The 22,577-nt window shown below is 42.1% G+C and overlaps 2 protein-coding genes across 4 annotated transcripts in view; one reads left to right on the top strand and one right to left on the bottom strand.

Annotated features, from left to right (window-relative positions):
* Positions 1-1,242: 1,242 nt before the first annotated feature.
* Positions 1,243-9,020, bottom strand: GID8 (GID complex subunit 8 homolog). Its single transcript, XM_061441973.1, has 5 exons — positions 8,896-9,020; positions 7,571-7,700; positions 6,232-6,428; positions 5,415-5,612; positions 1,243-5,104 (listed from the first exon to the last, which is right to left on the bottom strand). The coding sequence occupies exons 2-5, from the start codon at positions 7,686-7,688 to the stop codon at positions 4,931-4,933; spliced, it is 687 nt and encodes a 228-aa protein (XP_061297957.1). The 5' UTR covers positions 7,689-7,700; positions 8,896-9,020; the 3' UTR covers positions 1,243-4,930.
* A 5,492-nt stretch (positions 9,021-14,512) lies between these two features.
* The window catches only part of DIDO1 (death inducer-obliterator 1), a 52,783-nt gene continuing 44,718 nt past the window's right edge, over positions 14,513-22,577 (top strand). Inside the window, exon 1 of one of the 3 annotated variants that reach the window (XM_061441683.1) lies at positions 14,513-14,741. The gene's annotated coding sequence lies outside the window, so the exon portion shown is untranslated. Of the gene's footprint in view, positions 14,742-15,335; positions 15,451-22,577 lie in introns of those variants that run through there. The other 2 variants (XM_061441684.1, XM_061441685.1) reach the window with 2 other exon arrangements.

A 22,577-nucleotide genomic window follows, 5' to 3' on the forward strand; every position in this document is an offset into this window, starting at 1 on the left:
TGTACCATTCAGTATCACCTCCCCAGTTAACAGCTGCTTTAACTAATTTGCATTTCACATCAGCAGCAAGTTTTACTGTCCAAAATAGCTGCAGCTAAAAAAAGCATTTGAGTGTAGCATCTCTTGCATGCACATAAATAAGAAATAAAACCACAGATTGCATCATTTTCTGGAAGCAAACCTCCCACTGAGCCAATTAAATGGGAAATGGAATTAGTTCAGAAGACAGGTGCAAGAGCACCATCTCCTACCATTTTCCCTGCGTTCAACTTAATCTGTATGAAGATTCAACCACACAAAAAGATTATTGGGTTAATATATGAGCTGAATTATCACTGGAGCTTATTTACATAATAGTTGTAGTTGAAGATTTTATGAAGCACACCTCAAGACCAAATCCTGAAGGAGTGTGAAAGGAGAAAGAGGCTCACAGGTTCCCGAAGAGTCAACTGTCTCCTGAAAGGCCAGTCCAAGTGCAGCCTGAAAGCCTCCTGCTAACCAAGAGCAGTTTCAATGTGACTTGTCCAGTCTGAAGAAAACAAGTGTGGTTTCTAGTACTAAATAACACAACCTTGCAAAATCACTGCAGACAACTATATGCTGAAAACAAGCAAATGATCAGAGGTTCACAAATGGAGACTGCTTTTAAATAAACAGCAGCTCCCACGCAGGAGTTCCCCCAAGTGGGTGAGAAGTAGCAGCATATTGTTGGAATCCCCATTTGATGAATACATCAATGTGCCCCCCAGAAGAGGTAGTTTGGGTGATCTCACCCTCAATTTTATCATATGAAGGCAGGAAGGGATAGGAAATGAATAAAAATCACTTCTAGCACCTCAACACGTCCATTGAGAAGCACAAATCCTTTGGAGGGTGCTGTTCATCAGCTTTTGTGTTTTGTCCCTGCTCAGCTGAGCACTCGAAGCAGTGAGCTGATAACTGGACTAGGAACATCGAGCACGGCTGGGGACACCGTTGCTCACACAACAGCCACAGACCCAACTTGTCCCTTTTCTTCAAGAACATGACAGTACGAGCAGATACTGACCAGTTACAGCACTTCCGGATGGAAGAGACACCTGCAGAGCAGGCCAGAGCCCGACTCAACTTGCTAAAGGTAGATTTATGGCAACATACGACTCCATATCCTTCTCTATTTTTTGAGGTAAGCACCTCCAGGATGCTTTCAGCTGTGGCTGACAGCAGGAGGCCCTGTTACCCGTGAAGATAACACACACAGGATCACACTCCAACTCAATTTAATAAGCTTCTTAACAAACTTGGACAGAAAGTGGTTTGAAGTAAGTTGAGCAACACTCATCTACTAGTCAAGGATTCTTTTGAAGTAATGCTTTTAAGCTTATACTCAAGCATACAAAGCAAAGTTTACAAATTAAAACCAGTAAAACCATCCTAGAATAATGTAATGGCTTCCCCTATATGTACAAGGAGAGGAAAGGAGACAGAATTCTTTCCAGGTAATTTCACACATCTTAAATGCTACATAAGTGCTCTCCACATTCATTTCAATTTTTCTTTTAGTGCGGGTGGAAGAAGCTGAAAGTGATTCAATGAAATCACCTTACAGAGAGAGCGGTACTTCACCTGGTTTCAAGCAGTATATGTTTGCCTCTTCAAAAGTCTTGAGAAGAAATGCTTTACTTAAAATGCTGATAGCTTCTGTGCAGCAGCCTCTGTTTTCCAGCTATATAAAATTAAACAGTTTGGTAAGTACTTCTCAGAAAGTATGACCAACCTTCATGGAAACCTATTATATCCCCCCCTTCACTAATGACTCCATTGTACAACAGGAGCAGCCACGGTTTAGCTTAGATTTGACAGGCAGAACAAGACATAGCAACAGCAAAGATGACCGTTATTAAGGAGGTGATAGGTTTTGCAAACAGAGATTTGGAGCCTAAACCACACTGGACACAGAGCCTTTCTACAGTGGCATTTAAGACAGGGTATTTTACAACCCAACTGCTTTTGTGTCTTAATGAAAGAAATCATATTTGTTTTCAACAAGAGAAAGGTTGAGGAGGGGGAGGAATGACTGTAGTGTACAATGTTTCATTACCAGGTTTGCCACTGTTGAGTCTGGAACAAACCCTCTTATAAAAGTTATTCTCATGTTGATCTAAATTAAGTGGAACAAAAGATGTACTTTTTTTACACTAAAGCAAACGGATCCAAGTGGTGTTTAATAGTATTTGTTAAAGTGGTTATCTAACAAAAATGGGTTAGCAAAATCCCATTCATTAGTAGTCACCAAAGAAGACACTTCTCATGCATATGACAAAAGTTCATTCGTGTACTGAGACGTCTGTTTACTGTGTACAATATTTCCATAAATTATAATATGTTTCACAGCCCCTACCATTCAAGAATATTTCAAACAGATTATATATTATATTTGTATATGCAAACTATTTTATATACACTAATATAAAGATCCTTAGAAGTACCAATATCACTACCTTTATGCTTTCTCTAAAATGCATAGCTTTCGAATATTTTCTTGCAGTTACCAAAAACTTTACAGATTAAAGCTGCTTATCAATGTGGCATGTTCATAAAAACAAAGGGAAATAGTTCTATGCTAATTTGATAGTAAACCCCTTAAAAAACAGGTGCCTTTTATAATGGGAAAAAAACCCAAACCCAAAACCAACACCACAAGCTAGTGAGAATTCAAGTAATCTATGCTCAATCTGTGTCCAAAGACTATAAGAAATTAATGCAGCGTTCTAGAAGTACAGTGAACTTCTCAACCAGGACTCAAATACTGCATTTCTCATGGAGAAAAATGCCACAAAAATGCTCCACTTTTCACTTCAACCAGGACAAGCTTTAGATGACATTTACCATCACCACCCGTGTCGGAACAGAGGAAAAGCTGATCAGTTCTATACAAAGAAATTAAGAGCTATTCCAGTTTTGTTTCTGCGGTTTGTTATTAAACAAAGTTATATTAAACCATACAGTTTCTCACAAACTAAAAGTCACACATGGTTTTCAGACATCAACCGACTTGAAAAAAGGAAAAAAGAAGAAAATAAACTTAAGAAAATAAAGTAAAATTAAAAAAAGGAGGGAAAAAATAAAAAACCCAACAAACAAAACAAACCCACAACTGTTAAAAGTCTGGTGTTAGAATAACCAGCCTGGGTGAAGGCTGTTGTAGCTGGGGGGCTACTGTCAGCTTCTTCTGTATAAACTTGAAGATCTCCATACCACAAATGCCTCAAAGTGGAGAACAGAATGATCAGTAAGAAACGGGAACAAGTAATTTTGTTATATCCACCATCTAGCTTAACCTTGGCGCTCCAAAACTCTAATAGCTGCTTAACAAACAACGGCTTCCCCCCCCACCCAGAAAATAGCTCCACAAGTAAACAGTGTTCACAGTAATGCAATCAGTAACAGGTTTTGTTAGATCCCGTTAAATCAGGTGTATCTGCAAAGCTTTATACAGTTTAATGCGTAAGTATTCCAGTAAAATTAAGTGAAAACTAAGTTTCATTTCTACAGGGTAATATCTACCATACAAGACTAGATTATGTACAGTATGGGACCGGTGTGACAACTGCCTGCGTTTCATGATGTTAAGCTATTTCACCCATCAGCTTAGTCTTTGTTTAACTAAATCTGTAATAACTTGATATACAGACCTAAAAACCTAGAGATTGATTTGGCAAGATTAGTGCTTACTACCACTGGACATACCCCAGTGCTGCAAAACTAAGTCGACCAGAGCATCCCATACCCAGAAGATTACAATTTGTTGACTTGAAAGTCTGGACTTCACATGTAAAACATTAAAACTATAATCCTAAGTGGAGTGAGGACAGTCATTAAACAAATACAGGTGAAGATGAACTGCATCTCTTCAGAAAGGTATGGAAGAATTGAAAAAGAAACAAGGAAATTTCTGGTTTTAGACAGCCCGGCTCTGCTCAGCTCAAGGCAAAACCAGCCCAAGTAGCTCTAAAACTACGATTCTTACTCAGCAAGCACAAAGGCAGATCCTGCACAAGATGATGCATCAGAGGCTTCAACAAGCACCTCTCCCCTCCACCGGATTTCCTAACACAAGATGTCTTTCAGCTTACAAACATCCAGCAGCCTTCAAAGCTTTTGTAGCCTGCTGGCATCAGTGCAGTGTCCACAGCTGCAAAGTGAATGTAGTGGGGAAAGGGCCCTGTTAAGAAAAACCCACTAATGCCTCTGGGGGCCATTTTGGTCATTAGTGAAAATGAAGGAAAAGAAACTTCTTTCCAACAATACTCCTCCTGAAAAGATGGGTCACTGATCCATTATGAATACAGCTCTCACCATATAAAGCACCAGAAAAGTCAGAAACAAGGAAAACAAAAACAAAAGAATTCCTTAAATTATGATTTACAAGTTTGTACACTATTTCCTAAGCAAAACATTGACCTTACTGCAAAGTTTATAGATGAAAACTTGACCAGTTACTTTGAAGGGGAATGTATATCTGTCTATAACTTAAAGGTAGAAAATATTCACTGTTCTATATACACATTTCAAACAGGAAACAGTTAAACTGAACTGAATAGTTGCCAATATAACACCGTGTTAACTCGCTGGCCACTAAACTAGGCATCAGTAGCCAATTAGAAAGTTTTGAGTTCTGTACTTCTAAAAATGCTCTTGTTCCTGTCCTGTTCACTTGGTTTTTAAAAAGGTATTATAGTGCATAGCCTAAGTCAGACTTTCAAAGAGATACAGCGCCTTTCAATGCAGTTTTTGCAGCATTTAAAAGGGACTTTTCTCCCTTCAAATTCGATGTTCATTGAAAAATCTGAATTGAGTGCTGTACTGTAGTAAAAATATTTCAGTCACAGACTGATATAAATGTATACTGTGCAGTACTAGGATTGTTTGATGTCCATCTGCACACGTTTTACTTGGGTTCTTCAATCGTCCCCTTGCTGAGGTCTGTCATTTTGGGGTATTTCACTTTCTTCTGGTCCAGCTCATTCTGAGCCCACAGTAGTAGTTTCAGCAATTTTGCCAACTTGGGTGTTGATTCACGATTTTCATAGTCTAGAACAGCTTGATTAACCTCACTCCATACCTGGAAAAGAAATACTGGAGTTCAGTAACAGCCTTTGTATGATTAACACTGCTAATGTCACAAAGACATTGCAAAGATCACACCTAGTGTGCTAATTCCTCAGGACAAAGCTCCTCAGACTATGAGCGTGGAGAAAACAAGAGAGCCAAGTAGTTGAACACTTCATGTTTTTTGAATCTTGCTTAAGAAATACTTCTGTTCTTTTGTAACCATTAGATACATTATTTTTCTAAACATATCAACAATATCTGGACATTATTTTCATCACACGTTAATAAAAGACATTGATTTCCTTTTGCAAAAGGACTACCTTCTGTCGCTGCATCATGTTAAGCAAGTCTCCAAATGGTGATTCTTCAGGATTATCAAAGGCAAGCAAAGCCAGCGTGCGCTCCATTTCTGTCAGGCATTCCCTGCTCTCCTCCCCTTGCTCTGCTAATTGGGTCTGAGCAAATTCCAGAGCTGCTTCTGTCTCACGCTGCCGAATCAGCTCAATCAAATGCTGCTGCTACATAAGGAAGATACAGCAATATTAGCTAAAGAAATTAATCTTCATTATGTCAAGGCTGTAATATTCAGACACTAGTGCGAAACTGGAGACAAACACTAATCCATACTTTAACAGTTTGAGGTCAGTTGTTCTTAATGTGCGAGAAAAGCAGCAGACATCTCTCAAAAATCTACTCAAAAAGGCAACCTGATGCTTCTGAATAACATGTTTTGAAAAGAAGCATTACTCAAATGCCCTGATTTCAGTTGGAATAGAGTTAATTTTCATTTTAGCAGCTCGTACAGGGCTGTGTTTTGGTTTTAGTCTGAGAATAATATTGATAACACACTGCTTTTTCAGTTGTTGCAAAGTAGAGCTACTAAAATTCAAGCTAACAGTAACTGAAGTTGGTTAAGCCACAGACCATAGCTACTGTTGTAAGTTTTCATGTTGCTAATTGTATATAATAGTTCTTGCACCATGCCACAAAGTCTCCTATCGCTACAGAACCATGCCAAGAACAAACACTTGAAACTGCATCTATGTTCTGTCACACAAACCTCCCAACACGCTGCTAAAGTCTGCACTGCTCTCAACAAACTCTAAAACAAAGACAAAGTTTGCCACTTGTCCTTACCTGCAAATGAAAGTAAAGATATCTGTTTGTATCTAGCAATTCTGGATGGAGGCTGTTTATTAATGCAATGGCTTCTTGGATCTGTCCCTTCAATATCATTTCTCGAATCTTTATTCTTTCATCCAGAGTTTCTAAATCAACACTGGGTTCAATTCCCGACTCCATTCGAAATTTCTCTGCTGCTTCTTTAAAGCCCTCTGAAATAGAAACATTTTACCTATAAAACACATTTCCTTCAACACTTAAGTATCAGTTTAAATGAAGAGACTTGAGTACTGCTTGTTCATTTGGGGTTTTTAAAGATTAAATCCAAACTGCTACTAAATTCTTCTCTATTTAAATAAGCATTCATCCAACAGACATCTAACAGGACATAATTCATTCTTAATTCATGTGCCTTCTCTAAAGATGCATGCAACTTGTAATCCCACAGCTCTTAACTTGAAAGTCTGCTTTATACTTACAGCAATGTGCTTATTCCAAAGTGGGATTTCCAAGATTTGGGCCCTTCTGCTTCACCCTCCAGCCCCCAAATCTGTTTCTACAGCCCTAGCAGTATTAACAGCAGAACACTGCTTTCTTATACTATAAAGTACTATACAAGTACTGTAACTGTACTTTTTAAAAGTTAGAACAGCTATTTCACATGCAAAGTCATGTTTTCATATACACAAAAATGATTTATACCACCCACTGAGATGCTCTTCCTTCAAACCAGAGGCTTTACCTACACACCAGTGTAAACAGGGTGTAGATGGGACACAAATGCCTCCGCCCAGGCAACAGCTTAGTCTCCTGGTATGTATCATAATTGCTAAGGACAATTTCTGAGGAGTTTTGATTGTTCTAAGTATAAAGCTAGGCAATGTGCTGTAGGGGTTAATATTTCTGGTCTCAAGCTGTTTTGTCAACAGTGCCCTTTTAAGAGTTTATCTTCCCAGCCAGTTAAAACTTGTTTCTGATAGCTCTGTACAGCTTTCAGAGTGTTATTTAACAAATGCAACAAACCTTGAAGTCTGTTTGAAGGCACAAAAAAAGGACATCGTACAAAACCAGGTTGTGTTTCTTTACAGCATTCCAGAAAACACTCTTTTCTGTATCTTTTAGCAGAGGAGTTAAGGTTTATGAATGTTACTTCTATTACATGGTAACCGCTCAGAACCTAAATCTTGGTCAGTTTACACAAGAGCAGTTGTACATTTCTAAGAGCAGCCAACAGTAATAACCAAGTCCTCAAAGCTCTTAATTTCACTCAATTGAGTGGTACATTACAGCCAAAACTGCCTTGAGAAAGTAAGTGACATTTGTTCAAGAGCCTCCTAAGCATCACTACTGTTACCTGTAACAAGGTAGTTCATGATAAGGCGGTTCATGTCTGCTCTCTGGATATGCAAGTTATTAAGTTTTTCCATCCATTCATCTTTTGTGATTTCATCAGGTTTTTCTGTATAACTCATCCTGGACTCTTACTACAAGAAAAGAAAAGCATCTCATTTAACAGAATTTAAGCAGTAGTGAGTTTAATGTGTGTAAGCACCGTGTTACTACCATCTTTGTATCTTTTTAATGAGATCTTCTAAACTAATAAACCAAATGAGAGCCTTTTATCTCAAACCACAATTTTATATGTTCCTCCTCCTCGTTCCTGCACACCTTCACATCTACCAGCCAGTCTCTAAAGCTGCTTTCATCAGTCATCAGAATAAAACATTCAAATACCATCTTCTTTTACTTCAAATAAACCTTGGTTGGAATTCATACAGGACACACACCACTGTGTGAAAAAGTTAATCAAAGGGTTTGACAGCTAGCCAGAAAAAAAGCGTAGCAAACTTCTAAAGCAAAGCCTATGTATGCAGGATTTGCTTTAAAGTGTTCCCCAAAACTTAGTCAGGGCAGCTCCATACTTTGTACAGCTACAAAACTACACACTACATTACCCAATGTACAACTAAAGACTTACGCTTAGCTTTGCTGTCCCCAAAAGTGCTCCTGTCAATGGTACTATTAAAATGTTATCTCATAGTATTTCTCTAGACATTTATTTCCCGATTGGTAAGCAAAGCGCTTTGCTAAACCCGGCATTTAACCATTGCTACCGCCAAGTCACGATCACGGGGCAGCGAAAGGGGAGGAGAGGCGGCAACAACAACAGCAACAGGCACCGCCACCCCTCGCAGGCAAACACGAGCGGCAGCGCGCTTTCCCACCACCAGCCGCTTCCAACAGGTTCTTCCTTCTCTCAACTACCGCCAAACCCCCACCGCGCGCAGGGGAACCGGCCGGCTGGAGGCCCCATCAACCCGGGGCCGGCCGAGGAGCCGATCGGGCCCCGGCTCCGCATTCACACCGCTCCCAACCCAACCCACGCGGCGGGGAACTGGGCTCCCGCCACAACGGGCTGTGGCGACCCGAAACACAAGGGACGTTCACCCGCTGGGGGACCCCGACCTTCCTCCGCCGCCTCGCAACCCCCGGCCCGCCGAGCCGCTGGCCCTCCACGGGGCCCGTGACACCGAAGCGCTCGGCCGCGCTCGCCACAGGCCCAGCGCTTCCCCACCACCCGCAGCAGGCGGCAGCGGTTTGAACCGCGGGGCCACGGGAAGGGCCCCGGCAGCCCCCGTCCCCCCGAGGGCAGGCGCGGACCGCCCGGCGCCATCTTACCGAGCGCGCCGCGGTGCCGGCTCCGACGCACAAACACGGGGCCTCCACCACCTCCGCCAGGCCGCTGGCGCGGATCTCGCGAGAGCCGTCCTCTCGGCCAATCAGCAAGAAGATGTAACCATAGAGGCGGCCCGCGGGAGGGATTGTACACCCGTCCGTGTGGAGCCACCCCGCCGGGGGTACCATAGAGACGGCGCAGCGGTGGCGGCGCGTCAGAGCCGCGGAGGCCGGGGTGGGATGTGTCCGGTCCTGCAGCAGGATGGCAGCAGGATGGGTGCTGTGCCGCTTAGGCGCAGCCGTGCGGCAGCGCTAGCCCGCGGGATGGCGGTCACTGGAGGCCGATACGCACAGCGGGCAGAGGGCCAGGTCTCGTTCCTTACCCACCACCCCTCGCGGCCGCAGGGCAGGCGGCGGGGCCGGGCCTGTGCTGCTTCCACTTGCGGTCACGACCACGTTCAGCAGGAGCTCCCACGGCTGCTCGGCGGATCACGTCCCTGCCTGGCACGTTAATAATGGCCCTCGGTGGGAGGGGGACGACAACCGGCAGTAACAACCGAGGCAGAAATTGATGCTTTCGTTGGTTTGGTCCCTGCTTCGGTGCACCGGCAGCGTGTGTGAGCACCTACACGGACACAGCAGGGTCCTCGGGACCAAAACAGTTGTTCTAGAGCCTTCCTTGGCAAGGGCTGGCCATTTGAGCTGGGGCTGCTGTGACAGAGTTGGCCCTGTAACGATAGTGGGAACGGAGGAGAGTCTGCTGCAAGTCACAGCTAGTAAAGTTCCACCGGTTTCCACATCGATACGAACTGAGGGCTGTGGTTTGTGATCTCTGACAGAATTTGTCTTGGCTGCCGAGGAGAGTTAATAAACTGACTATGGTTAAACCCAGTGGGGTTTGTGACTCAAAGCATTCCACAGCAAACAAGAATGCTCGGTTTGTGTGTTAACATGGACAGTGGGCAGAAGACGTACAACTTTTATTTTGCAAATGAAACTGCTCATAAAAATGTAATTTCACTTACACAGATAATTTTAAATCAGAAACTCATTTCTATTGGCTATGCTTCAGCTTTGCCCTTTTCACTCATTTTCCACTCTTGTTTTTGTAACTGCCCAATAAAGCACAACCAAAAAAAGCCAGTCAAACTCACTTTGATTACAGTTGTTCTTAGATTGAAACCAAGAAAATCCGCAATGAAATGACTTTATTATTTTAACTTACCTCCCCAAGCAAAGCACCAAGTTTATAAACAACACAGAATGTTGGTCAAAGGACTTCAAATATTTAGTAACAGATGCTATTAGCTGTGACAAAGCGCACTACAGCTGGCAAGTATCCCTGTTGATTGGAGAGGGCTCTTCCTCAGGCTTTACCCTAAAAGCTAATCTCAATTAATTTTTGTTGGGAAATACAAATGTCCAGGCCCTATTTTTAAACCAGTGGGCTTGTAAAGCTTGCTTTGGCTTAGTTTGGTTCTTGTTAGCTCCTCCCTAAAAGGTGGAGTTTCTCACGAGACTTCCATAAAGAGGGAGAGAGGGTAAAGGTGCCCTTCTCCAGGAGGGGTTCGTGACTTGTCAATAGAGGGAGACATACCCCTAACAAGAGAGGAGGCAACAGAGCGTAGTTCATAGCCACAATTGCTGTTTACAGGTAACGAATAGGTATCATTGTTTTCTAGTAAGTAGAGTAATGTAATGAATAAGTAAGGTAAAAATGTGTGAGCTGCTGTTTGGTTTCATGCTTGACTGTGAGGTGCTGGTACATGGTTTCCCAGAAGCTGAGAAGTCCAACCAACTGCAACAGAGGTTTCCTTTTCCTCCTTTGTTATTCCTGAGCTAACGAAGAGTAAGAATGGGCTGAAAGCAGCTCCTGAGTTGTGGGTTTGCTTGTCATGAAGTATAGTTTGTTGTTTGGGATTTTCCTTATTTTTGTAGGAGTTGGCATTTCTTCTGACCATAATGTTAACAAAAAGAAGTTTGCAGTGTTTCTGAGCAGAATATGGTGGCCAGATGCATTCTCTTCCTTTAATATGCTGTCCCTAGTTTTTTGATGTTTCTGTTAACATCAAATCTTGGAAAGTGGCCTTTCATTTGAGAGAAAAGGAGTTAAAACAACTTCAGTTGCAACAACCACATTCCGTGTTACTATAGTAGCGTTTTCTTACTGAGTCTGAAAACAAAGTGACTTTCTAATGCATGAATTGTTTTTATGCAGTTAAACACTACTAAATAGTACTACTGGTAGTGACACCTTCTTTTGATGGCATCATTAGCCCAATGTGATAAAATCCTAAGTACATTAAAAAACCTTATGGAACTGTTATGCCTTTATCTTGATACAGGCCTTTTGTTTCTCTGCTAATGCTCTGGGTGTAATGAAATCTCTGCATGTTTGGGGGACTGAGCAGTATTCTTGAGTAATAAATGACACATTTACACAACCCCTGATAGAAAGCTGCCTTGTGACCTTCTGTATTTCCCTCTTTAACTTGTATCTCACTGAATAAATGTTTGATCATTCCATGTATAATACCCATGGCTCTCTTTAATGTAGATGAATGCTTTTATTCCCTCTGCTTCATAACTTGGAATACTTAAGGATTTGGAAATACCAATCTTGCATGGCTTTTCTTTGTTAAGATTTACAAAATTAAGAAGGGAGTAGGAAGATACAAAGCTGTGCAGCAATTCCTACATTATTTCCTCTTTTCCTAGCATTAGCACCTGATTCTGTTAAAAACTCCTCACATTCTCCCCAGATTTGGAACCAAATCTGTCTTTTATTACTTGGGGAAAACCTTGCAGGATGCTTCCGAGTACAAAGTTGGATTAAAATGTCTGGAAATAAACTACTTTGTTCTCAGGAAATTATCCTATGGTTTCAGTATGCCACAATCTTATAAAAATCGTACGGTAATGAGGGCAGGTATAACATGAAAAGTGGAATTTTTGGGTAAGACTACAAAATCGAGATGAAAGACTACAAAATCGAGATGAAAAGAAACGTAACTACTGTAATTCAGCACAATTTCTAGATTTTTTACATGAGTTAGGGTTTGACAAACCCTAATCTCAGAATGCCATTTTGATGACTGGTATTTGGAGTTGAGTGAATTCCAACCCAAGATCAGTAATTCCTGGAGCACTCACAAAAATCTCTGCAGAAAAAGGCACGGGGGGGGGGAGGGGGTGGAGTTTACCTGGAACTGGAGGTAAAAAATATCTGCAAGTTTCTGTCTGATGATAGGGCATTGCTTTATTTCTGTGAATAATATTAACCCTCAGTAAGGTGTTTCTCTGTGTTCATTCAGTCTTTGCAACAAATGAAATATCAGGAGCCTTGGAAAATCAAGGACCCAGAAGGTACACTACTTTGACATCTGACATATCTGTTTTGAGTGCTGTGCTGAACTCCAGGGACGGAGGCCTTTTTCCATAAAGAAAGAGGTAGAACTGAGGTACAACCAACAGAAATTGGTCTCTTCTGACCTAAAATGATCAAGTATCTGTTAAAAATACCAGAGGTGGAGAGAAGAGAACTTGCTCATTTGTTTCCCTCTTCTGCTCTTTTCATGGGCTACCTCTGTCTCTAGTTTTTACCTGGCTGCTGAAATTTGCTCACCAGAACATTCAGTGAGGAAGAATTGAGAGAAGGGGTGAGTGTTAAAGTAAGTATTATGTTGAAGCGCTTTGCATCTTCAAAAACTGGAGACGGTTGCTTTCTTGGTGAAGGGAAAGGTGAGTGTGAGAGCAGAAATGACAACCCAGATCTAAGGGGACCGTCTCTTTCAAGGAAAGTTAGTGCCGAGGGATTTATTGATGCCTCAGCATAAGCTTTTGCTGTGTTTAAGGAAAGGCGGACAAGGTGCTTACTAGACTTTTTTAGAAGCTGATTGATAGTCATTAATCTCTGTTAAGATTTCCCAGCAGTGTTTTCAGTTCAAACCAGTTAGACTATCATCATGTTATATGTGAGGAGGCCTAAAACAAAATAAAAGCTACTTCTGCTTTGCTGCCAGGACAGTGCAGATTCAGGGCAGTAACCCAGGAGTAAACGTCCTAAATTAAGGGAAATGAGGCTTTTACAGGAAAAAATATTGGGAAGGGAAAAAACTTGAGGTGCTGATGGTACCCTTAGCAGGTGTTTAGTCAGCAAAGGTAGATAACTCTGACTTGGTCTTGAAATTGTAATGTGGTTTGGATGGTATTCACTGGGTGTGCAAAGTGAATCAGTATTATGTTAAGATGGTGTAAGCCTCTTACCAAATATATGTAAGGGGAATGTAATACCTGTTTCACTGCTGGATCCCCTTATCGCGGGCATCCCCTTTTCACTTGTGGTGTGCAATTCCATGTTTTGCATGCTCCCTTTCCCTTGGTGTGTAATTCCTGGGTTTGAGCACTCCCTACATGTTAAATTTGTCCATTAACAACATGTTTTAGCTTTTGCCAGGGCATAAATCACAGTGCAGCTTGATCTACCAAAACATAAGGTATTTCCCTTCCATGTGCTTTTCATTTATTGTACCTGCAGAATGAAAATCAAACTCTGCTTGTGTCTTGTACTTTTGCACAGCAATCCATTGGCGGGGAGATTACTTCTTGGTGCTCCTATGTAAAGTAAGTATTTATACTGCCCAGTTTTACAGATGGAGAAAGAGGCTGACTGTGCTAATAGTACCTTTTCCAACCTTATCCTGAGCTTTTAGCACCAGAAGTCACCTGTATAGAATGTAGGCTTCTAAAAGACGCAAATTATTTGATGGAATCCTGTAATTCCACAGAATTCATGCAAAGTGTGTGTGTTTCCTCATGTTTTCATTCCTTAAATCCGTTTTAGCAAACACTGTACCTGTCTGGGAGCCAGCTGAAATCAATGTTATCAACCCATGAGGGAAAATGTGGAGTATAAGGGTCAGTCAAAAAGCCAAACCCCTCACTTCCAGCTGCCTGAAAGGCTCTTCAGGTGTCCAAGTCAGGCCTCATAGGTGCTGCCGTAAACCCCTGACTGTAAACTGCAGGTCGTTAATATCACAAATGATGGCAATAGAAATAAAACATGTAAATGGGAATTAACTGTTTATAGATATGTATAGCAGCTTGGATCCTGGAGGTTTTTGGGTAGCCTGACCCTTTTAAAAGCAAAAAAACCTCCATGAGGTGGATGAGCTGATCACTGAACTTCCATAACCTGGACGCAGAGGAAAGCACTACTGCAGCAAGTGCTGTTTGATTCTTTAAAACAGGTAAAATAGGAATAAACCAAACCCCAAGGGAGCACGCACAGGTGGGCAGCACGGAGGAGCTCGTTGCAAGCAGGAGAGGGGCTCCTCTGCCATGTTAATCCTGTCACGAAGCTGTGCTTCTCCTCCGAGAGGTCACTGCGAACAAAACGGTGTTTAGCGCTGTTAATGTGCAGTTTCGCTCAGGAATACAGCCGGGGTTCTGCGAGGTAAGATCACCCCGTATTTTAGGTATGGGAATCGGCAGCAGGCGTTGTGGATGCCATAGAACCGGTCTGCGGAGGAAGCCCTGAGGTGACCGGAGCTTCCCGCCTCCCGTGCGGGGAGCACGGGCGCGGCCGGCGGGAAGCGCGGGCGGGGCTGCGTCCCATCCGCCCGGTCGCCAGGGGGCGCGCGGGCCCGCCTCCAACCGAAGTCCTCCGGGAGCCGTGCGCAAAGCGAAGCGCTCTAGGCAAGCCGTCGGTCGCCCTCTCGGTCTCTATGGTAGCGGGGGAGGAGCGCCCCCGCCCAGCGCTCTGGCGCGGCTGCGAAGAGGAAATGGCGGCTCTGCTCGGCTGAGACCCGCGGCGGCAGCGAGATCCCCGCACCCCCTCCGCGCGGTGAGTGAGGAAAGGAGGGCGGCAAGCAGCCGGAGAACGCACCGGGACGGGAGGAGAAAGGGGAGCGGGGCTCGCCGCTGCGGCGGAGAGGTCGCGGCAAAGGGGCGGCCGCCTCCTGCGGCCTGGACGCCTTTGGGCTCGGACTATAAAATGGAGGCGGGCGGGTGGTGCGGGTCAGGGCGGCCCCAGGGACCCCAGCGGCGGGCGACGCGGCCTGTTTTCAGGGGGACCGTCGGTGCGGCTGCAGGGCGCGGGCACGCCGGAGGCCTGGCCCGGTTCCAGAGGAGGTCGGCGACTCAATGCGGGGGCCCCGGAGGACGCTGAGAGCCGCCGCCCCGTAAGCTCATAACGTGGTTGGGCCGGAGCGGAGAGGACGCCCTCCCCGGGCGGAGCGGGCTGGAAGGCGGGATCCTCCATGTTGGGGGGGAAAAAAGGAGAGAGGACGGGTGTGCTCTGAGGCGATCGACGCCATAATCAAGCTGACACCGGCGAGCTTCTCCGTAACGTCAGGACCGACTCTAACCGCCTTTCCCGTTCTGTTCCTCCGTTGCCCTAGTACCGGTTGCGGGGTTGTTGGGGCGGGGGTAGCGCACGCCGCTGGCAACCCCGGAACTCAGTGTTGGGGCTGGGGGCCCTCGGAGGGTGGGCTTAGAACTCACCTGCCCCGAGGTGATGGCTGTTACCTTTGGGCGGTGAAGGCGATCTCCTTATTGGTGAGTTAAACAGGAAAAGTGGAACTTTATCATACTCCTGTGGGGGAAAAGAGGAGGGGTTGGATTTTTAGACAGTAGGGATTGTTGGCTGGCTTTAAATACCAATACCCTGTCAATAACTGTTCCCCATCCCTTGTGCTAATGTACTGAACCACTGTGTCTTGGAGGTGATGGTAGTTCGGAGCTGCTCATTTGGCTTGCGAAAGCCGTTCTTTGATGCTGACCAAATATTGTTTCATACAATTAAGTAGTTTTCAGTATATACCTCCAAGCGATACCTATATTTTAGTAGTGGGTTAAGAAGATCTTACCGTTTTAGCATGTCATTTTTAACTTGGAAGGAACCTTAAATCTTTTTAACGTGTTACAAAACGCATGTGTGTTAGTCTCCTTGCTCTTTGTATGGTCAGTAATGCAAATCAGTGTAACATGCAGTTTTTTCTTTCATGTGCTTTCATGTTTTCCTTCTAGGAACTTCAGGGAGACAAAAAAATGCTGATTTCTTTTATTTAACTCAAAGGATGTATATAGTATTCCTGATTTCCCTGGTTATTCCCCCTCGAGCTATTTAAGATTTTTTTGCAGAAATAGCTCTTTTGAATACTGAATCAGCACAGCCTTGTTTAAGTAAATTCTTTGGCAGCTGCTACTCAGCTATATTTTCCTTTATTTGATGAGAATTTGCTTTTTTTGTCTTTCTGTTTTATCCAGTTTTCTTGTAAGTGGCAATTTGAATTGGTTTAGCTTCGACTGTGTCGTTGCTACTTCTACAAACAAAATATACAAGTTGTTCAAGCACTTTAATTGCTGGTCAATGACAAATGATAATGTGTAGTTACTGCACAAGTGTAGCACATACTGTGTTAATTGTAATAGATATTTTGGGTTGTGCTCCACTTTTATGTATGCCAGCTGCTTGTTACTGTTCTTTGACATTTGGAACTTTCTATAGGAATAAATATAGACATACACTCAAAATAGCTCTTCACTTGGGCCTTAAATTTATTTTTCCCTTGATGGCTGCAGAAACATTGCTCCAAAATGTGGTTTAATGCATTTTGGTGGAAGAGTAAAGGCTCATGTTAACCTTCAGCCTGCTTGGAGACCACATGACCCTGGTGATTTGCAAATCGAGTAACTGTTGATTTAAATAATGCATTTATTTAATATATTTTTTAATATATATATTATATATATTTAATATAATATAAAGCATTTAAATAATGGGGTTTTTTTTACAACGTTTCTGTGGTATTTGGTTTTCTGAAGGTATTTATATTTTAGTTGATTTCTGTTGGTGTGCAAATGAAGCTTGCAAATGCATGTACATGACAAAATATAGATCTTAAAACTGTTCAAATATAAAATGATACATGTAATTCGCACACTATGTGTCTTTTGAGTTTAACAAAACCCAAACCAACCAACCCTGAAACTCCCAAAAGCAATGTTAATAGAATTGTCTGAGTCCATAGTAGTAAATAGGAGTTTTTCAGTGTCTAGGAGACTCATCAAAAGACAGTTTATTCTACTTAATCCTGCTTCACCACTAAGATTTTTTTGGTAGTAGGTTATGTTGTTTCCTACTTAAAATAGTAATTGTCTTCAGAGTTGTAACTTAAAACTGTAGGATTTTAATTCTATACAGCCTGAAACTTCAGCTACAAATAGTAAGTGGGGAGAGCAAGGGCAAGGATTACAGGGGTTAGGCTGAGACTTTATCAGATTTAACCGATAAAGATGGAAGAAGGGCCTGTACTAGGTAAGAGTAAGATTAGGTGGTTGTGGTAGTGCCTATCTAAACTAGTATTATTCTCTGGTGCACTTTCTCTGCCTAGTGTCATAGTACTGCAAATAGTAGGACAGTGGTAGGAGATTTAAGGAGATAAGGATATTTAATATACATAAGATTTAGCTAGTTTATGTAAGAGCTGGTTGTGCTTTTTGTGTGCTGTCAGGCCTGTCTCCTGACTAGGAGAATCTTCAACAACTGTGAGTTACAAGGGTTGTACTACTGTTAGGTTATTATCTAATACAGCTTCTGAAATCAGTGAAAACTTCACAGGTACTAATGGCGGTAGATGTCTCTAGCATTCATAGACTTTGAGGTTAAGAAAAATGTTAGATTTCCAGTTAGGGAGTAAGAAACAAAGATTAAATGTGCGTTATGTGTGTTCTCACAGTAAACGCCAACCAAAATTGGGAACTGAACTGTTTATTGCACTGTTAATAGCATGGGGGTGTGCTGTAGTTACTGTGCTTCACTAAATTTTGTAGATAAATTTATTCGTTTTACTTTATTTAATGAAGCCTTTTTGTTAGAATAAGAATGAAAAGGGTAACTGGTTGTGTTTTGGCTTACTTTTTACAACTGAAATAAGGGAAAAAGTATAAAACCACAAGATTTTTATTTTTCTTCAACAGCTGTGCTGATGGAGTCAAATCATAATCCTGCAGTTGTTTTGAGTCCATTTCTGTATACACAGTTTTGACTGACAGCAAGAATTAGACATGCCAGAGGATACAGATTGTTTAATTAGAAACTAAGTACAACAGTTTAGGCTGTATAGCTAGTTTATGTACAGCTATAATGCCAACTTGATAAAAATCCTGTACAGCTTTACTAGTTGGTGTAAAACTGTTTGAAAAGGGGGAGTTTTAAGTACAGTTTAAGTATTCAAGCTAAAATCTGACAGTTGTAGGATTGTCATCTTTCATGTTTAAATATAAACAAGCTTATGAGCTGCTGAAGAGTTAAACTGTGAGGTTCTCTGATTTAGCCCGAGTGTTCTGAATATTCCATTACCAGTTAACAGCTGCTGAACTGTTGCTGTTCAGTTAACAGCAGTGTTCCTAGCAGTCACCATGAAGAGCTCATTTCTTTGGTACTTAAGAGGATGAATGCCAGATTGTGTGAATCACCTTTCCAAAGTGCATTTTTTTTTTTCCTGTGCAGTTGCTGAAAATGTGTTTTCAGTGCTGCTGAAGAAGTTGGATTCAGTAGCAGACACTGAACATTAGTCAAATAAGTAATATGTACGTGTAAAATATTTTCAGTCAAGGTGACAGTAAAGGAATGGTAAAGATACTGTATCTTGAGTTTATCCAATAACAGTCAGAGTTTGTAATTGACATTTCTGTTCCCTAAACTTAGACCCGTGGCATGAAAAACTGGCCTGTGCTGGGGCCTTTAAAAGGTTTGTTACAGAGATGCTTATGTTTGTTTCTTTTAATCTAAGCTTGTGACCAGAGGCAGCTGCCTTCTTTCTTCTTAATCTATATAAAGGGGGGAAAGAAAAATCAGAGCTATCTACACTGCTCGTGATTCTGCTCACAACTTTTCCTAATGAGCAAAGTCTGTTTGCTATCTCATTTTTGCTCATACTGTTCAGACTGCGAGAGCAGAAGTAAACCTGACCAAAAGTAAATCAATTTTATTTTGCTGTCTTTGGGTAAATTTTCATTGTTAGGGCAGATATGGGATTAGTTTACTTGGAAGAATGTGAATAAAGGCTTCAGAAAGTATTACAGGAGTAGTAAAACGGCCAGCTGTCAATCTGTTAGTAAGCCAATAGAGTGTATGTGCATAGTGTTTTAAGCACCCAAGAAGCTCTGGACTAGAAAATATCAATGGCATGTGTATAATACTTTTCTTTCCCCTTAAAATTAGTTAGTATTTCCTCAAATGCAGAAAACAGTAAATTGAATGTGAATTTTGTTCATTGAACACAATTATGGGCCTTTGGGTTGGAGGATATGCATAGTCTTAAGTGCTGTTACTGAAGCTATGTTAGTACAGTTGTCAGTTATAGTTCTTTTCCCGGTTACTCACAGAGCTGTGTTGGCAAAAGCTCTAATATGTATGCAGATATTTTGCAACCTGTTTGCTAATGTAACCTTTTTCATTCAAGGAATTTGAATGAACTTTCAAAGTCTCTCTTCCTCCTGAGAGAAACTGCTGCCCTCCTTGGAAGGGCCTGTACTAGTGTGTTGCTGGAACTTTCTTCTTATATGTGCAGCTGCACTGATAAACCACCATTGCACCAGGATGGTGTACACCTGATACCCCACCCTGCAAACAGAATGACTGAGGTGAAAGTGCAGGTTTGCAGGGGTAATCACACTGATACAAGGCACTTGGACCAGCACAGCTCTGTTGATTAGACATTGTATCCCTTCAACTGGAGCAGTCGTGACAGTGAAGATCTGTAGTGTAGGGTATGATCATAGTCCTGTATATCATTAAATAAAATTTTCGTGTTTGCCAAATTTCTGGTGGACCTGCTGCTAAAGCACCTGAAATGTTTCTATGAGAAATCACTATTCACTTGTGGGAACTTCACTCTGGTTCAAAGAAGCACTTTTTGCTCCTTATCCAGAATAAAATACACGTGTAATACTTGGTGCTGTCCTCATTCTGCTGCACTTTCTGCTGAGTGGTCATCCCTTCTTTCCTTGAGGTCTTACTTCTGACTCTTCTGATCCTCTGTGATGCAATCTGAGATAAGAATTTTTAAGGATTTTTTGCTTGAGAAGATGATTTTCTAGTCTGAAAGACACAAAAATAAACTCCAGTATGTGTGTATTCTCTATAAATCAGAGAGCTACTTCATGCATTTTTGCTTGGAGTCGTTACATTCTGTGTAGCTGTTCACCGTCTTTTGTGACTGCTGCTGTGCACTAGTTGTCTGTATGTGCGTGGTAGTGTGGCTCTATCACACATATTTAATTCCACAATTTCAGGAGGTCCCTCATTCACTGCAAGCATGCAGGGTTGCTGTCCTGTCCTGTATGTGCAGTTTTCCACTATGTGAGGCAGTGGCCTTCTTATGAGGCCCACATAAGGTAAGTGGGTAGCCTGACAGAAACCGTGGAGAAGGGAGTATGTATTCGTTTCAGACATACAGTAGAGAGGGTTTATAGTAATGGGCTACCAAATGCATTTTAATTTTTAAGGATTAATATCTTTATTATTTAAAGTACAGAGACCAAGTGATTGTATTTATTGTTTCTAAGGGAAGCTCTTTAGGTTCTTTAATTATTTCCTTAATGATTCTAAGAAGTAAGCTGTCAAGTGCATTTTTTGTTAAGACTGTTTCTTCAGTACCATTCTCAAGCGGAAGAAAGTGGTCTTGTGAAATCATAAATGTATTTTGTCTTATTTTTCGTGAGAGAGAAATCTGGAAGAGAATTGAACACTTGTTTCTGCATCTCTGGAAATAAAAAAGAGTGATTGATGTTTGCATTTTAAATCTCAGTAGCTGATTGGCGTCAGCACTGCGAATTGGTGGTACTTGGTATTGTAAGTGTGCACTTAATAGGTTCTCCAATACCAAGACAAGTGTTTTGCACCATTTACTGGACATTTGAAGTAAGTTTTCAATGCCAAATAAAAAAGCACCTGCATTTAAAGTCAGAAAGCCTGCATACCACAAAACATCATTGAAATGGTCAATCTGAGTTTCCAGGGGTGTCTGTTGGTAGAAGGGTGGTAGTGACAGACATTACTGAGTTCCTTGTGAAACCACATCACAACACCACAGGGTCTTACGGTACCTTCAAAGATTTCTTGGTAAAATGCCAGGGAGATTGGGGGGGGAGGGGGGGCTCAAAAGAGGTGCAGAAGCCTCTGAATTAATGCCCCCAGCATTCCGCTGGGAGATCTAGTCGTGTTTGTGTGCTAAGGTGTCCCTGGAGAGCTTTTCCCTTGCATTGGAGAATCCTGCAATATGGGTACCATCAGACATTTATCTCTACCATCTTCAGAGGATGCCGATTTTCTGTTGTCTGGTGCAGCCATATCTATCCAGAGGGAGCCTTATCTCCCATGCCACTTCAGTCAGTTTTTTTCCATTACTTTTGGTAGGAGCTTAGATGGGGTACCACTGAACGCAGAAAAATGAGGCTTTACAAGTGCTAGAACCTGTCTTTGTAAAGAGACGTGGGAAGGTGAGGGAAGCAGCAGGTCTGAGTGAAAGGATGGAATGTGAGATTCTACTGGAGATGTCAGTGGTGATATCCCTGACAGATTAATATCATGTGCATCTGGGGGTGAAATGCTATTCTGATATTAAAAGCTACCTTAAAACTAGATCCTGGTGATGCTTTGTCCTAATTTGGCTCTGTAGCACTGTTAATATTTGCCTGAAATTATAACTGCTTCATGCAGTATTTAAGAAGAGTGCACATTCCTTAAATTGGGATGGCTCATTTCTGAGGAATGTGGCGGTATTACTGAATTATGTATTACTGAATCTACTTCATGCAAATTTCAAGGCTTTTTAATGTGTGAAGTTTTTAAATGGCAATCATGTACTGACTCTGAATAGGAAGGAATTAACTGCCACTTGTAAGTTATTAGTGTTGTGGGTATATGAGATGGTGGATTTGTTTATAATCTTGGAACTAATGTAGTGTATTTAATGGTTGTCAGAGCAGTTACATACCAGTAGTACAGTTCTTGTAGCATTTTTCTGTTGTAGCTCTAACTGTAAGCATTGAAATACTTTGATTTTATGCAGATTCTGTTTTTAACACGATCTTTCAAATGTAAGCAGCTTCTGATATAAAATCTTTGCATTTACCAGGGATGCTTGGACTCCTGACTTTGAACTGTGCCTTGCCTATAGCAGTCTAGTAGTGAGAGAGTAAATTATTTGGGGTGCAGAGGAGGAGTTCAGGATCCCAATGATTTTTTTCCATCTCCCCTTATCTATACTTGAGCCATACAACTGTGTTTTCTCTCACTCTCTCTTGTCACAGCATTCCCATTTCATAACTTTCTGAAGGGTGTTTTCCTCCTTTCAGAAGGAAGATACTTGAATCAGTAAACAGTAGATATATTATATATGAAAATAAAAGACTGTATGCTAGTTGTACCTGGTCATCTGATTTTTCTCTCCCTTCTCATGTAAGTCAATAGCTCTTGCATCTCTCAAAGATGAACAGATGGAGGAGCTGCGCTGCAGCCTCGGCTGTACAGGGCTTCTCCAGTTCTAGTGCAGAACCTGCTTCCTGCTGTCCTTGGGGGCCAGTGGGTTGCACCTTTTGTCCATGTCTGAATGGAGCTGCTCATTTATGTATAAAGTAGGTTTTGCCCTGCTGGTTTCATTTGGGCTGCTTTTGTA

This window comes from Pezoporus flaviventris, unplaced genomic scaffold, assembly GCF_033815535.1.
Source record: "Pezoporus flaviventris isolate CSIRO_AGI_PZ_B2104156 unplaced genomic scaffold, CSIRO_AGI_Pfla_v1 ptg000213l, whole genome shotgun sequence".
NCBI lineage: Eukaryota > Metazoa > Chordata > Aves > Psittaciformes > Psittacidae > Pezoporus > Pezoporus flaviventris.

Coding starts and splice junctions, on each gene's coding strand:
- GID8 (XM_061441973.1), bottom strand. CDS start 7,688: ATGAGTTATACAGAAAAACCTGATGAAATCACAAAAGATGAATGGATG. Junction 6,429..7,570: donor CATGAACTACCTTGTTACAG/GTAACAGTAGTG, acceptor TTTCTATTTCAG/AGGGCTTTAAAGAAGCAGCA. Junction 5,613..6,231: donor ATCTTTACTTTCATTTGCAG/GTAAGGACAAGT, acceptor TTCCTTATGTAG/CAGCAGCATTTGATTGAGCT.